Source organism: Cimex lectularius, unplaced genomic scaffold (genome assembly GCF_000648675.2).
Source record: "Cimex lectularius strain Harlan isolate CLEC.00 unplaced genomic scaffold, Clec_2.1 scaffold233, whole genome shotgun sequence".
Lineage (NCBI taxonomy): Eukaryota > Metazoa > Arthropoda > Insecta > Hemiptera > Cimicidae > Cimex > Cimex lectularius.
Genome location: NW_019392939.1, coordinates 292,960 through 309,016, shown reverse-complemented (window position 1 = coordinate 309,016; position 16,057 = coordinate 292,960). Strand labels below are relative to the sequence as shown.

At 33.5% G+C, this 16,057-nt stretch overlaps 3 protein-coding genes across 9 annotated transcripts in view; 2 read left to right on the top strand and 1 right to left on the bottom strand.

Annotated features, from left to right (window-relative positions):
* The first annotated feature begins 429 nt into the window (after positions 1–429).
* LOC106665963 lies at positions 430–7,947 on the top strand. The gene is made up of 9 exons (XM_014392797.2): positions 430–684; positions 752–852; positions 4,518–4,702; positions 4,947–5,072; positions 6,962–7,065; positions 7,135–7,241; positions 7,299–7,491; positions 7,555–7,735; positions 7,795–7,947. The coding sequence occupies exons 1-9, from the start codon at positions 682–684 to the stop codon at positions 7,905–7,907; spliced, it is 1,113 nt and encodes a 370-aa protein (XP_014248283.1). The 5' UTR covers positions 430–681; the 3' UTR covers positions 7,908–7,947.
* Positions 7,948–11,202: 3,255 nt separating this feature from the next.
* LOC106662683 (putative mediator of RNA polymerase II transcription subunit 29) overlaps positions 11,203–16,057 on the bottom strand; it is a 22,577-nt gene continuing 17,722 nt past the window's right edge. For 4 of the 7 annotated variants that reach the window (XM_014386957.2, XM_024229421.1, XM_014386923.2 and 1 more), the window contains 7 exons: positions 14,857–14,914; positions 14,692–14,740; positions 14,568–14,630; positions 11,970–12,035; positions 11,777–11,907; positions 11,389–11,508; positions 11,203–11,329 (listed from right to left, as the gene is read on the bottom strand). In XM_014386957.2, coding sequence (XP_014242443.1) covers positions 11,246–11,329; positions 11,389–11,508; positions 11,777–11,907; positions 11,970–12,035; positions 14,568–14,630; positions 14,692–14,740; positions 14,857–14,914 — 571 coding nt within the window. In that variant the 3' untranslated portion in view covers positions 11,203–11,245. The remainder of the gene's footprint in view (positions 11,330–11,388; positions 11,509–11,776; positions 11,908–11,969; positions 12,036–14,567; positions 14,631–14,691; positions 14,741–14,856; positions 14,915–16,057) is intronic. The other 3 variants (XM_014386930.2, XM_014386950.2, XM_014386937.2) reach the window with 3 other exon arrangements.
* The window catches only part of LOC106662678 (methyl farnesoate epoxidase-like), a 22,973-nt gene continuing 21,350 nt past the window's right edge, over positions 14,435–16,057 (top strand). The window contains exon 1 of the mRNA XM_024229420.1: positions 14,435–14,452. The gene's annotated coding sequence lies outside the window, so the exon portion shown is untranslated. The remainder of the gene's footprint in view (positions 14,453–16,057) is intronic.

The following is a 16,057-nucleotide window of genomic DNA, read 5'->3' as shown; positions in this document are numbered from 1 at the left end:
TCCAACTGGTTTTTCTTCTGCTTGTTTTACGATCAAAGTACCAGCTGCAGTAAATTTCACTGTTGACATCAATTACTCTTGATTTAACTTGCAGCACTTCCTTATCGACATTTTGACGTAAATTTTCAACTTGTTTTTGATCAACTACTCTCAGCCTCTTAGGAGAGATGTTTTTGCTGACCCTGACCAAAACTATCAATATTATATACAATAAAACAGCACTGTTTCATTATTATTTTGTACATTTTATTATTTATTATATTATTTTTATTATCTTTATAAAACTAGATTTATTATTATGTGTACATGAAAGATGCTTAAAAACCTATTTATAATTTAGTATAATAATGAAAAACAGTGTTATTTAAATTTTATTTTACCATGTTATCCTCCTTTTTTTCTATTGTTAATTTTATGAAACAACAAAATGGTCAGATTGAAAGTTCGAAGTTTATTCGGAGAAGAAAGTAAAATTTTGAAAATCTTGTTCTGTGTAAAGTTTATGGCGGTTGAAATTTGTACCGATGCACTGTAGAGGTCACTGAGCTTGACTTTTCGCTTTACAGTTACACACAACTCACAGCAAGGAGGTTGCAAACTTTCAAAAACAATCACGATTTGTCAAATAAGATTTCGATGACAGTTCTGTAAGAAATAATAGACTTTCTGTACTACTCAAAAATGGTAAAAAGCTGGAATTGTAACAAAGGTCTTCATTTCTCATCTGAATCCTTTGTGTTTTCTTTTTCAGTCAGACATTGGATCTAACATTATCAACGAGTATTTAATTTTAAAAAGGATCTTTTCTCATCTTCTACCCAAAGATTTACTCTCAGCTTCTTTGGTCTGCAAGTAAGAATCGAAATATATATATTTTTTTTAAATTTAAAAAAGGTGTATTTTAATGAATTTAGTGATGACATGGGTCAATAGACATTCTCTAGGTAATACATTTTTGGAGAGATTGACCCATAGGTGTACAGATGACAAAGAGAAAACAATGAGGGTCATTGATCTACTCAGTCTACAGACAGTTTGTGAAAGAATTTTTCTAAAATGTTTTAATGCATAGTTAACACGTCTTAAAAAATGTTGAAACAGTTTTGCTTTCTTCTTTTATTTGCAATACATAAATATATAATGTTATACATTAACAAAAAATATGAAATCATGAGGCCTCAGGGTACTGTTATAGGTCCTACTCTTTTTAATATACACTCCCTAATAAAATCACCCCCCATATTTTTACAATAATAATTATAGTGAACCAGACTTTATATCATTAATTTTGTTTGTTTAAAATGTACAATAAAGAACAACAATCAATTTGTAGTAATAAATTGCATTTAGTAAAGAACAAAGTATGAAAAAAAAAAAATCCAGCATGAGAGGCTGTTTTCTTACAATTTCCTCACTATTTAAATCATTTACTGTAATTGGTTGGTCCATCTGTCCGTCTCCAAACTTCCACTAATCTTTTTGGAATAGATTTTTAAAAATTTTGTTATACTTTTGTCTGATGTTGTCCCACTTTTCTAAGATCAGCTCCTCTATGGAGTTTGACCGTTTACCATTTGCCAAACAGCACAATTAAGCCATTGCCAACAGTTTTCAATTAAGTTAAGATGAGAGGTGTTCTCATCTGGCCAGCGTAAAATGCATTTTTTCTTTTCAAGGACCTAATTTTTGAATTTTCCACCAGGCTGAATCACGCTTTATTGAGCTACATTAGTGCTTCCTAAACTGTGTGCCATGGCTGTGCTACAAGGGCGCCGGGAAAATTTTCTTTAAAATATATTATTTTTATATTTATAAAAAACCTAAAAACTAAAAGATTCTTGTGGCCTTTCAATATAATATGGATGTTATAAGAAAGCTGCAATTGTGTATTTTATATTATTGCCCCCACAAAAAAAAAAAAGTGCATAATCACTTTTAAAAGGCAAGTTTTTCAATTTCACAAGAAAGTCAGGAGTGTTTATTATTTATTAAAGAAAATTGCAGACAAAATAAGAGGATCAGATATCAATGCTTTTCTGAATTGTAAATAAATTATTACTATTTTAAAGTTCACGCTGAGATAGACCATTGTTTTGACTTGGGACACCATGGAAAAATTCTAATTTATTAAGGGCGCCATAAACAGAAAAAAATTGGGAACCACTGAGCTACTTCCAGACCATCTTGAGTCCAGTGTTATTTGAGTGGAACTGTTGCAAAGTTTTGAAACATGAAACAAATTATTTACTATATAAATAAATATAAGTAATTAATTGAAGAAGTTGGAGATTTTGTTTATCTGAAAGACAATTTTCAAAAAATAGTGTTTTTGCAGTTAACATGAGAATGGTGTTACAAAAAAAAAAAAAAAACTTTTTACACTATTGACTTCAGCGTCAAAAAACCTTTAAAAAATTTACATTAATCAGGACCTTGCCATTTGCAATTGTTAACCTTCTATTTGTATCCTGCTATCCTGTATAGTTAGATAAAAACTGTTTGGCTCATGAGAAACTATACAAAAAATAAATCTGTAGTGTCTCCTGGTTTTTCCCAAAAACTCCCTTGAAAAATAATATGGGGGAACAGAAGTTAAACTTGCCTTGTATTACACAAGATCCTGCCATTTAAATCCAGTGAAACCAAAGACAAAACCTTTTAAATAGCTACAGAGCTACTGGAAGCGATTCAATAGTGAACATGCTTCATGGAGAAAGAAGAGAAGAAAATAATTTCTTAGTTTTGAAAAAGTGATTTAATTTGGATGGTTCTGATGGATTTTATTTTTTCATGGTCTAATATCTATTAAAGGAAACATTAAACCATTAAACATTAAATCTGTTAAAAAATTATGGGGCTTTTGTAATTACAATGAATCATACTTGTCTTGAAAAAAAAGTCATGATTTATTATTTAACTCTTTAATCTCCAAAACATAATTTAATTTTTAATATTTTTTAATTTTTAATTAATTTTAATTTTAATATAACATAATGAATACCGAACACGATAAATTTATATCAGATTCACTTGTAACACCTATACCCCTAGATTTGCCACCTAAACCAATAACTCCAAAACAAGTATCACAAGAAATACGACAGCTTCCTACAAAAAAAATCACCTAGTCATGATTTGATAACAGCTGAAGTTCTTCAAGAACTTCCCAAAAAAGCAGTCGTCTTTCTCACTTCTTTATTTAACGCAATTTTGAGGACTACACATTTCCCCATACAATGGAAACTTTCTTACATTAAAATGATCCCAAAGCCCCATAAAAATTTAAGCTCCCCATCATCTTATCATCCTATTAGTTTGTTACCCGTTCCTTCTAAATTATTCGAAAAATTAATTTACAAAAGAATTATCTCTATTGCTACTTCGAACAACATCTTACCAGACCATCAATTTGGCTTTTGAACCCATCATTCCACCACTCATCAACTTCACAGAGTGACTGATTTCATTACTTCGTGTCTCGAGCAGAAACTGTTCGCGACTGGAGTGTTTCTAGATGTTTCTCAGGCCTTCGACAAAGTATGGCATGAGGGATTATTATACAAATTAAAATTATTTTTACCCCAGGCCTATTATCTGATTATATAATCATACCTTAAAGAGAGATTTTTCGCAGTAAACCAGGATACGGAGACTTCTGGGATGGAAGAAGTGCTTGCAGGTGCGCCACAAGGGTCAATACTCGCTCTGCTGTTATACACAATTTTTACTTCTGATATGCCCACAAATGAGAATACGCTCACCGCCACATACACAGATGACACCGCCATATTAACAAGCCATCTCTCTTCTACACAAGCTTCACTCATGTTACAAAACCACATATCAACAATTGAAAAATGGAGCAATCTTTGGAAAATAAAGTTTAATCCCTCAAAGTCACAGCATATCACCTTTACACTTCGTCGTGAGACTTGTCCTAGCATATACTTATACAATGAACCTATTCCTCAATCTAACAAAGTTAACTATTTAGGACTTACATTTGATAGAAGACTAACTTGGAATCCACACACACAATTAAAAAAACAGGCACTGAACAAACGATTTAAAATTCTTTATTACCTTCTCAACTGACAATCAAAATTACCTTTAAAATCAAAACTTTTGATATACACATACCTACTCAAACCTATTTGGATGTACGGGTGCCAAGTATATGGATCGGCAAAGTATTCCAATATTCAAAGATTACAAAGTTTTCAATCCAAAATTTTAAGACTAATTGTTTCTGCCCCTTTTTATGTAAACAATAATACACTTCACAGAGATCTTCAAATCCCAACAGTTTTTTCATCCATCAAAACATATTACAGACGTTTTCATAGTAAATTACAAAATCATACCAACACACAAATACGATTACTCAGTGGATGTTGGAATTGTGTATCATAAAAGTCGCACAGTAATGAAGATCAATAATGATGAAACTGCTAACGACTGTTCAAAAACTCGCTGGACATTTAATTAACCCAAAACTTTTTTTTTTACTTTTTAAGGGATTGGCATACAGTTGCCAAACGAGTCCTACAAGAATTTGGAGGCCCATTGGGTTACGTATGGGACCCGAAAGAAAACTGGCCCAATTTCAACAGGCAGATCCTTCCAAAAGTCATTTTGCATTTTGACATTTTCAATGAGGGTAAAATAAATGAAAATACTGAACTCATCACATTGGAAACAGGTAACTAAATTCTGAAAAGTGTTGTATTTATGTTATTTTATTTTTTAAATAAAATTTTTGACTAAACTGTTTAAAAATATTTCTAATCAAGATGGTTTATAAGTTAAAAAAATTAATAGGTTTAAATTATCACTGAGTGTTGTATTTTCTTACTGTGTTAATAAGATTGCTATTGCTTTCTTTATATATTTATTTTGTATGCGTTAATTAACTATTACAGTTTTATTTTTATTTTCCTTTTTAGAAAAGATCATATTTAAACTTAAAGAAAATTACCCCCTTTACTACAAGTTCTACACAACAAGCAATCGATGTTTTATCGGAAGCAATTTCAGCAATAAGACACACAATAAAATAGACACAAAAACAGGTTTGTTAATTAATATTATGTTAATGGTACAAATGTTACAATTACAGTTTATTTTTATACTTAAGTATAATCATTTGCTCATTTTTGGCCAATGTATGTCATCTTACCCTCAGAAAACTATCAAATTAAATCTAAAAATAATCTTCTACAGTAACAACTTCGGTAGTTGGAGAGGAAAATAAACCTCCAATCTGCAGTCAAGAATGAATTCTTTTAATAACCAAATGCAGTAAATTGGACAGTTAAAATGACATTATTTTAAAATAAAATACAGACAAATTTTAATTACATAACCAAGTCGACAAAACATTTATTGGAGAACAAATTCTCCAACAATAAATCATCTTTAAGTATGTACTTAAACAAATAGTTGATTTAAAAACAATTTTGTTATGATGATGTCTGAGATTATGACAAAAAAAACGGAAAAAAAACTCGATGTAAATTTTCATTTACATTTGCAGCAGTTTTAATATTATTGTACAAACGGATTCTTAAGCCCATTCGTCCCAGATCACTTTATATGCTGTCTCTCCAAAAACTTGAAATATATATTTTAATAAAGAATTTCTAGAATAAAAACTAACATATGTCTACACGTACCAACTACCAAAAATGGCAGAATGCTGAAACAAGTCTGATTGACGAACCAGCAATAATAGGCAAGATTGTAATGATCAGAAAAGGATTGACCTACAGATTTCTTCCCTTAGGAACCCCACCATAAATTTTCAAAAAATTTACCACCTATTTAACTTGAATGGAAACACCCTGTATTTTATGAATTTAATAAATATAAAATACGTACATAAGTTTTTATCCAATTTTTGAAGTTTATTTTTCTAATGTATGTGTTAACTATTGCTTGACTCTTGGGAATTCACAATTGGCTGACACTCCCTGCATCCTCCTCCCAACCATATTCGTTTGGAACGATCTTGCAGTTCTAGCCAGATCATGGTCATCTCCACTGCACCTCTACTGATTTGCATTCCTAGAAATCAAATAGGGGCTCCATGGTTTTTGTCTCGTTTTATAGTCGGGTTTAAGACTGGTAAAGGTGTGGCCTGCCACTCAGCCATCTGCTCTCGTGGCCTTGCTGCTTGTACACGGCTGAATCCTACGTGATCTGGCAAGGGCTCTGGGTGATTCAAGACGAAGGTGGTTCTGCTTATCTTGTCTGTACAGACTCTCTGAGCGTGGTTTCAGCTATCTGTAACATTCTGGTCTCTTGCTAGAGATGAGCTGTTGTACCTCGAAAAAACAGTGTTGTTTGGTTACCCGGGCCCGTTGGGCTGATAGGCAATGAACATCCAGATAATGCGGCAAAAGCTGGAACGTCTCGCCCTCCAGACCGAATCACCAAGATCCAACCCTAAGTAGTAAATATTGCAATAAAAGAATGTTGGTAGCATCAATGAGCCAGTTCATCTAAGAAGCTCCTTCTCCTCAAAAAAACGACTGAACGATCCTTCTCCCCAGGGTGACTCATGAACTCCTGATTTTGGTACAAACCTTGCACAGCTGTCCTGCTTGTAGAGAAAAGTGTTCACACTTAGACAAGGAATACAGGTCTCGGCCCTTACAGGGAGCGAGTAGGCATGGCACCCAATATAAAAACACTCCTTGGTCATAAGATCGTTGGGTCCCCTGTTCCGATTTTTAAAGAAAATTGGAAGGGCGATTTCCCCATAGTTAATCTATGTAATAATATTTATTATATATTTTTTGTGTGAATGTAAAGTTGTATGTGGTTTTGTTTGAGTGAATGAGTAAGTAAACGGTAAAGTACTATTGCTTTTGATAGTTTATCTTTTCTCAATGCTTAATGTTATTTGTGCAAAGGGAATTGTTAATGTATATATTTTAATTTAATTTTATGGTTTTAGGTTCAGAGCTCAATGCTCTACAATCAGTCTTATTGTTAAATGACAGTCCTGGTTGTACTATTAAAACATTTGAAATAACTTCAAAAAGTGACCTGAAGAAAGAGGTTAGTATTTTTTAATACACGTAAAAGCAAAGTATGTGCAACTGCAATTTTATTTGTTTTGTTTTGTAGGTTATAAACAAATTCCAATCAAGAGATATCAAAGGGATTATCTTGATTGGCAACTTCATACCCAATTTTCAAAATTCGATGAAAACACTTTTCAAAGGGCTAGAAAGGTAATGAATGTAGTTAAGAATTGATTAAATGTTTATATTGATTGTGAATGATCAAAGGCTCAACGCTCCATTGGCAGGAGGCAGATGCTATTCTTTATTTCGGGTCGATGATGTATCTAGAATTGACAATAAGGAAACAAATGAACTAACTAATATTGAAATATTGGGGATTACGTTCGAAGGGGAAAATGTTACAACCAATTCAGCCGTACATAAACTCAAAATGGACCACGATAAGTTTTTAAAAGAGGTATTTATTCGATTGTATTAATATTAAAATGCATATTTAAATATACATTAAATATATTTTTAGTTTTCTGAAGAGGTAGGACCGAGACCGGACAATAGTACAAGGATAGCATTTTTATTTGTTTGTGTAGACAGGATTGATATATTTTCTGAAGAATACGAGTGGAAATTGTTGAAAAAATACTTTCCTAATGTACCAGTTTATGGCTTTTTTTGCTATGGTGAATATTTCTTGAAAGGAAAAGGTATAATGTATATTTTGTTCAATATGTACGATGATAAATAACAAGAATCAATTTTATAGAAAATCAGACCAGCCCTTTACCCAAGAAAAGGAAAGTATACAATCAGAATCCAGATGCCTTCTATTATCAGAGTACTTCATATCTTATCGTAACTATAAAAAATCATTTGTAAATAATTTTTAATTTTTTTTAACAATCTTCTGTATATATATTGTAAATAAAATATTTGTTCAAAAATTGGAAATTTCTGTGTAGACAAACATTTCCTGTCCATGAATATTTTGAAGACATAAGACATAGCAGTGATGGCAACAAAAATTTGATTAGATATCTGAAGTGTATAAATGCAAATAATCGCATTTAAAGGCTTTCCACTTTTTCCTATCTAGAATGAATGTATTTATTAGCATGAGTGGTCGAGCGAATGAGTGGGTTTGTTGCACAGTATAGAGTACCCCACAGACCCACCAAACTAGGTTAGTTATTTTGTCATACTGAATGAATGTATTTATTAGTGTGATTGGTTGTGTGTGGGGGGGGGGTGCCTATGGCAGAATGTACTTTATCCCAAGGACCCACCAACCTAGGTTATATGTATATTTTTTAATTTAAAAATTTTTTTTTTTTTAGTACGGGCGAGACCAATATAAACCGAGACACCAGTGCCTCTCAAAATTTTAATTTTACATATATGAAAGTTCGCCATCCCTATGGTGAGACCTCAGCGGAATATCCAGCTCCACAAGATCTGCCACTGGGTTGGTCACAATATATGTATGTGTGTACAGGTTATAGAAGTTGGGAAGGGCTGATTACAGATTATAATATTGTCCCGAAGTTCCATAAAATCGTCAGGTACTCGTACTGGAGAGCCAAATTTGGCCAATTAAAAAAACACGAAGTGGAGAGAATGCAAGGTTTCAGCAATAACTTGGCAAGTAGCTGGCTGGGAGAGAGAGAAAAAAAATTATAAATAAAAATTGCGTGTAAATTTGCCATTCAGCACTCACCACAGAAAAGAACATCTCCAATCTAGACTATTCTTATAAAATTTAAACAATGTCAAGACAAAGGCGTTAAAACATTATTAAAATGGATTCCTGGTGTAGTTGAGAATGAAAAGGCAAACAGAACGTCAAGAGGTCACCTAAACAATGGTTTCCCTGAGTTGCCCTATAACTTAGGCAGCTCATCTGGGAAGCCTCAAGGCGTGAATGGGCTGCGCCCAAAGAAACAAGCTCCTTGTACTTAAAAAATTGTAATCCTCCAGACCTTCTCAAAAGGAAGAAACCCTTCTAACCCAGCTTCAAATCATCTACTTCTAGCTTATTTATAATTTCCTATTCAAAAGAGCCTTTAAACCCATATGTCCAATTAACAATCAGAATTAATTGCACATATGCTAGAACCCACCACCTAATCCCCAAAGGCCTCACTCCTTACAAAAACATTAAATGTCATTAAACAAAATTTTTAACACATTCACTATGGGAGCCTTGGTTCCAATCCAAAAACAAAACCTCCAGTATTATTGATTCTAATACTACCAAAAATACTGTAAATTAATTCACTACTTTCGTGGTCCGCTTGACCAATTAATACATGACAATTAATTAAGGTTTTTAGTTGAGATGAAAAAAAGTTAATGGCACGAGAGGGATTCGAACTCACGACCTTCGGCTAGATACGCCGCTGCTCTACCACCTGAGCTATCATAACCTCGACATTTGAAAAATGGCAAAAGGAGGGAAAACTCATAAGGTGGGGTTGAGATGGGGAGTTGATGTCCGAGTGAGTCGAGGTCATGATAGCTCAGGTGGTAGAGCAGCGGCGTATCTAGCCGAAGGTCGCGGGTTCGAATCCCTCTCGTGCCATTGACTTTTTTTCATCTCAACTAAAAACCTTAATTAATACTGTAAATGTTGAAAGTTTTGCCAATTTACTAATATCAAATGATATTGAACAAGCCATGGAAGCTGAGGTGAAAAGGCATTCTGAAGAAACATCCCTTAGTACTACCAATGTTTTTATAATTGTAGGATGACCCAGATACCCGAGATTTGACAAGAAAATGGATCTGTGTTTGTTGTGGTCAATGCACTTAACAGACATCCAACTAATAGATAAAATTTAATATCATATTCTTTATTACTATTATTTCTTGTACCCTCTACTGTAGTTCTATGTTGGCAGTGTGACACCTATTCAATGCCTGTGGTGTTAGTCGATGTTGGGCTGGGTACCGTTCTTTCCCTACCTGAGGCTGTTACTGCCCTATGATCTGTTTATCCAGAACAAAAACATCCATGTTAACATTAAACTTCTCTAAATCAATTCAGTGGCAAAATTAAAATTAATGTGCATATTTTAATTCAGAAAAAAAATTAGTTGGGTAGAATGTTCTACAAGTATGGTGTCTTTTTAAGACGTTTACTCTGATTCTTGACTACATGTCAACATCATCTTGTCTAGTGCAAGTTATTTTAAACCATTAAATCAATTTAGCTTAGGGTATCAATATAATAGAGGCGGACAGTCAGCTTGTTAATACACCTTACAAATATCATACTCTTAAAAATTTTTAATATTCAGAAAGATTCCAATCTAAAGGACTAATTATTGTTATAAGCAGATTAGATTAGAGTGGGTCGGCTTCTTTACAACTTGCACTCAGCGAACATGTGCATCTCCATTGATCCTCATTGGTCATTTAAGGCTTTTTACCAGATTCCAAAGCTTTATCAAAGACAAGTATCCTTCAGGCTCGGGTTTTATTCCCTCCAGGAGTGGGAATTTCAGTCTACATAACCCTTCGCATCAACGCATGTTCTGCTGTCTCTTCTTTCTAGCAATACCTGCACAGGCTTGTTTCTACCACTCCGAGTCTATAAATATGCCCCTGGGGTCTTAGTGTACATTTATCAGTGTATTTATTATTCTAGTCCTAACATTATCGAGATTTAGTAGTCATGCCATGAACTTTTTTGTTGCCTTTTTCCTGCGCTACATTCCCATTGGACAGATGACTTATTTTTAATCCATCCTTATTTAATAGACCCATGTTTTTCGAAGTTTGACATGCCATACAAGGGTTCAGGGCCGATAAGTGCCTTCATTGAACTTTCCTCAGCCAATTTATCGGTTTTTTCGTTACCCCTCTGCCCTTTGAACCTTGGTACTGTTGTTTTCCCCAATGTCTGACAGGGCCAACAAGTAGAGTAAAAAAATTAATAAAATATTCAACAGTTTATTAAAATATATTCAAAACTAGAACAGTTTACTAAATAAAACGTGCTTACTGACAATTATCTGAATTAAAATTATCTGTAAAAATAAAAACACAATCTTTTTTCAATTAAGCAACATTATTAGCCTGAAGCAATTTTCAGTGTAAAACTTTTTTACAGCATTATTATTTGTTATTAAAATAATCAATAAACAGGAAAGGTTATGTAAAAATTACACAGTTTAATAAAAAATTAATTAAATTTTGATGTTTCACATTGAAGTTCACATTGAAAAATCCAAGTCTTCCTCTGACATATTAGACTTCACCCTCTTTCTAGCTTTTAAGATTGAATCTTCTTTTTCATCCTGCAAAGAAAACAAAAGGCGTTAATGGTTTAATACGAAATAATAATAGGTATAATTACATTGCTATTTTGTATCAAGCCATCCGAAGCCATTGTCTGATTGGTCACACCGTCTGTACAAGCAAGTTTAAATGCATGTGCTAATTCAGCTTTGTTCGCCACTTCGATTCCCGTCAATTCCTTCAATTAAGCATACGGTATTAATAATGATGAATTTACATATTAAACTTGATTGTAAAACAGTTTCAGAGCTTGTTTCACATTATAAATTAAGTCTGTTCAATTGCATGTATTACGGCAATATTGATGTTCAAGAATTGACTTGTAAAATGTAGTTGTAATTTAACGCTTTATAACAAGGGTTAGCTAACAAACTACAATAGAAATCAATTTTGTCCATCAGTTTTTATGCCGTAAAACAAAAGTAGTAAATAAAATTAAAACCTACTTTTAGCACTTTATGAAGAGCTTTTAGATGATAATTCGTTTTTATGTGATTCAATGCGTCAAATTCTGAAAGGCTTAAAATGTTGCAAGCATAGCAGCGGTACACCAGTGTTTTCAATATGGCCTGATTCTCTGTCAAAATTACACAAACAATTAAAATTAGAAACATGTAATAAAAATGAACATAATTATACTCAGATCATTATGAAGGTCAAATTCATTAAATCCACTACTGGGCCCATCCTTTTCGACTTTTATTTCTAAAACAATGATTTTATTCATATTATAATAGTTGTTGAAAGACAAATTAAATAAATAATAATAAAAATAAAATAAAAAAACGGGCACTTGTCTTTTGTTGTTATCTCAAATTATTTATTTTTATCTTTATATTAAATACACCGCACTTATTTTAATGTAAACCAAATTAAACGAGACCAGAAATTCATCAAAACACTGAAGGGTGCAATTCCTTGGCTCCATACAGAAAGGGCCGGAATGCCACCCGATTTAAAAATTGTGCTTGAGTATGGCAGTGAGTATTTGGGTCTCCTGTTCCGATTCTCGGAGGATACGGGGTTGGTCTATTGTAATACTAGTTTGCAATAATAGTTGTGTATACCTAGTAATGTGTGAATGTATTTATTAGCTGAATGTGTGATGTGAGGATTATTGGTGGAATATCGAGTACCCCATCAACCCTCAATTAGGTTAATTGTATATGTGTAAAGAGTGATGGACGAATGTCAAGTACTACATCACCGTAATTGAATGAGTGGTATGTAAATAGGAGTGAATTTTTTTAAGAATGAACTGAGTTATGAATGGGTTTGGATCTGCTTAACCTGGTTGTTGACAACACCCCCCTGGGCCCAATCTCAGTGGCTGGACGGATAAGACTGAGGTTTGCCCCTGGACTGCCAACATCCGAGGTGGGTGATTTTCTAGTCTGCCGGCAATTTACTGTAAATAGCAAAAGCTGGAATTGCCGGTGGACTATGAGAAGCCAGTAGGTTCAACTTGACACATTTGTATGTGTGGATTTGAACCTATACAAATCCAAATCCTAAAACAATTTATTACCATTAATATAATTATTACCTACTCCACCCTTTCAGAGGGTTTAAGTCTCCTAGGCATTAAGTAAATAAGTGATTGAATTTTGTCTTGTGAAACAGATTCCAATTTTTAAGTTATGAAGCTGTTTAACGCTTGTTGGAGGCAGTGGACGATGTCTAACCCATCTTTTTATGTTTCATAAGTGTTCTATAGGATTCATTTCAGGAATGTGCTCACAAATACATTCTCCAATTAATGGTTTAACGATTCGAGCTATATGCTTTCAAGCATTATTATGTATTATTAAGTTGTCCCCAAATAAATGGAGCAATGGGCCCACAGCTTCTAGAAGGTTTATTCTTCAATGTACCTTTGTGCAGATTCCTTCTCATGACAATCAGTTTGGTACGGGCCTGAACGTGGATTCCACCCCATACCATAATGACTGTCTTTATTGGCTATAACTAGCGACGCACAGTCCCGGTCATCTGATTGCTACAATCACGGCGTTGTGAAGAGAACAGCCCTCGATTGTTAAAGGGTCCAAGTGAAATGCTGATTTGCGAAGTCTCCTTTTTACTCGATACCTCTCCAGTAATAGAGAGCCTAGTGCTGGAGTCAATAGAATAGGCGACTAAGCTCTCACAAAGCCTTCTGATGACTGGTTTTAAAGCTCACCCTTACATTACGGATCATTCAAAATTGATCAAGGAAGTTGTTAAATGACTAAATGACGATACTGTTTTTCCACCATGCCAGTGTGGTAAGGGTAATAAAATTATTGTCTCTAGCCATAATAATTTCAGTCAACTACTATCTTCTCTTTGATCGAAGGCGGCCTAAATTGCTGTAGACCATTGTGGATGTTAAGCGCAGCACACTCAGGACTTGATCTATGCAATAATGCTATGTTCTGTCAGCTAAAGCATCTGCCCGGTTGAAATTTTCTCGACTGAAAAACTTGCCTTTAAGAAAAAAAAATGTTTACTCAAATTTATTAACCAAAGATTAAATTAATTAATTTCGTGGTCCGCTTGACCAATTAATATATTATAATTAATTAAGGTTTTTGGTTGAGAAAAAAAGCTAATGGCACGAGCGGGATTCGAACCCACGATCTTCGGCTTGATACTATCGTGACCTCGATCCACTCTCCAAATCTCAATTTGAATTTTCCCTCTTTTTGCCATTTTTCAAAAAGGAGGGAAAATTCAAATTGAGATTTGTAGAGTGATTGACTTTTTTTTTCTCAACTAAAAACCTTAATTAATTATAATATATTGGTCATATAATATAATTGGTCAATTTAATGATTGAAACTGAAGTATACTTCACTAAAGCTCTCTTTGGCCATTTCATTTGTCGTCGAGAATCCAATCCGATTACATGACATTTGAAAAATGGCAAAAAGGAGGGAAAATTCAAAAGGTGCGGTTGAGATGGGATGTTGGTGTCCAAGTGGATCGAGGTTATGATAGCTCAAGTGGTAGAGCAGCGACGTATCAAGCCGAAGATTGTGGGTTCGAATCCCGCTCGTGCCATTGACTTTTTTATCTCTACTAAAAACCTTAATTAATTAATCAAAGAGTGTAAAAAGGATAATTAACACTCTTCAAAGGTAAACAACAAGTTATTAATGTTGTTTTTATGTTTTAAGTCAATTATTAATCTTAATAAGTGTCCGGTTTTTTGTCTTTGATTGCATATGTGTTATATACATGTAAAAATATTACTCCTTTCTTTGTTTTCTTCTGGCATCTCTTGATCTTCTTCTGAGGACACACAAGGCTCTTCTACTAAATTAATTTTATTAAAAATATTAACTAAATAATAAGCAGTTAATAAGTTAATCTGTACCATTCTGTGCACCAATCTTTTCTTCGTTGTACTCATCATCTTCATCATCCTGTCAATGTTAAGAAAAATTAGAAAACTAAAGAAGAAAGACTGGTTATGTAACTAAAAAAAGTTATTTATGATATAAAACGATAAATCAATAATAATAAAATTGAAAATAGTTACCCAGAACGCATCATCGTCAACTTCAGGAATTATAGGCTTTTTAGGCAACAGATTTGCTCTGTAAATAAAACAATAATAATGATGAGATACAAAAAATTATTACAAAAATTGCAGATGATAAATAATTAATTATAGGACAAAATCAACTTTGGGTCCTGTTGATATAAGTGAGATTGTGTGTGTGGTGTTTAGTGATCGTTAACGATTATTTGAAGATCGTGAATGAGGTCTGGTGTGATGTAGGTTTTAGATTAATTAAATTATATGTGTGATTAATTAAAACTTAAACTTTAATGATTTAACATGTCAACTGTGAAATGTCAAATACCAAATTTTTTCTCTGACCTTGGAATTAGGGAGGAAGACTTTGAAATGCAAAGGAATTTGTTTTCCAGTGAATTCAACGTTAACACAATAACAAATATAAAAATAAGAAGTATTCATTATGGCTTTATAATAAATTTTAAAACACTGTAAAATTATTTTAAATTTGCACTTGTGATTTACTTTCACACCATTAAAATGACACTAGCGTACCTTTTTTTTTTTTTTTTTTTTTTTTTTTTTGTAGGGGGGATTACTTGGAGTCAGAGTTGGAACCTGGAAATCCATGGGCACAACCTAAACTATTTTTTTTCTTTTTTACGAGGGTTCGCAACAGCAGAGGTCATATAAACCCTCAGGGCGCCGGTGTTTTTGAAAACATTAAACCATTCTTATTGTACCAAATTTAAAATGGGTCAAGCACAAATTCAGTGAGATTCGAACTCACTCAAGGCCTTATGTTGAGTGCCATGTCAACTTTTTTCTTTCCGTTGTGGCCATTGTTCTCCTTATGGGTCAAAAAATTCAGAAGCGAAGGTGGGAATTGAACCTACAACTGCAGGATCTACTATCTTAGAATCTGACGCCTTAACCACACTGCTAGTGCAATCCACAGTACTGTCACTCCCTGGGTATGCTCACAGGTTTAGATGTACCTCAAACATGTTCCAGCTTTGCATCATCTTCACTTAGTAACCGAGTTTCAAAAGTTCCTTACTGAAAATGGCTCAGTGCTGCAACACATTTACACGACATCAAAACAGACCCAGTTGCCAGTTCAAACATGTTTTCCTGACTGCATACCACCAACATCCAACAATTAATACAGTACATTCACTTTCACACTGACAATCTACATAGTAAACCTTTTTACTGG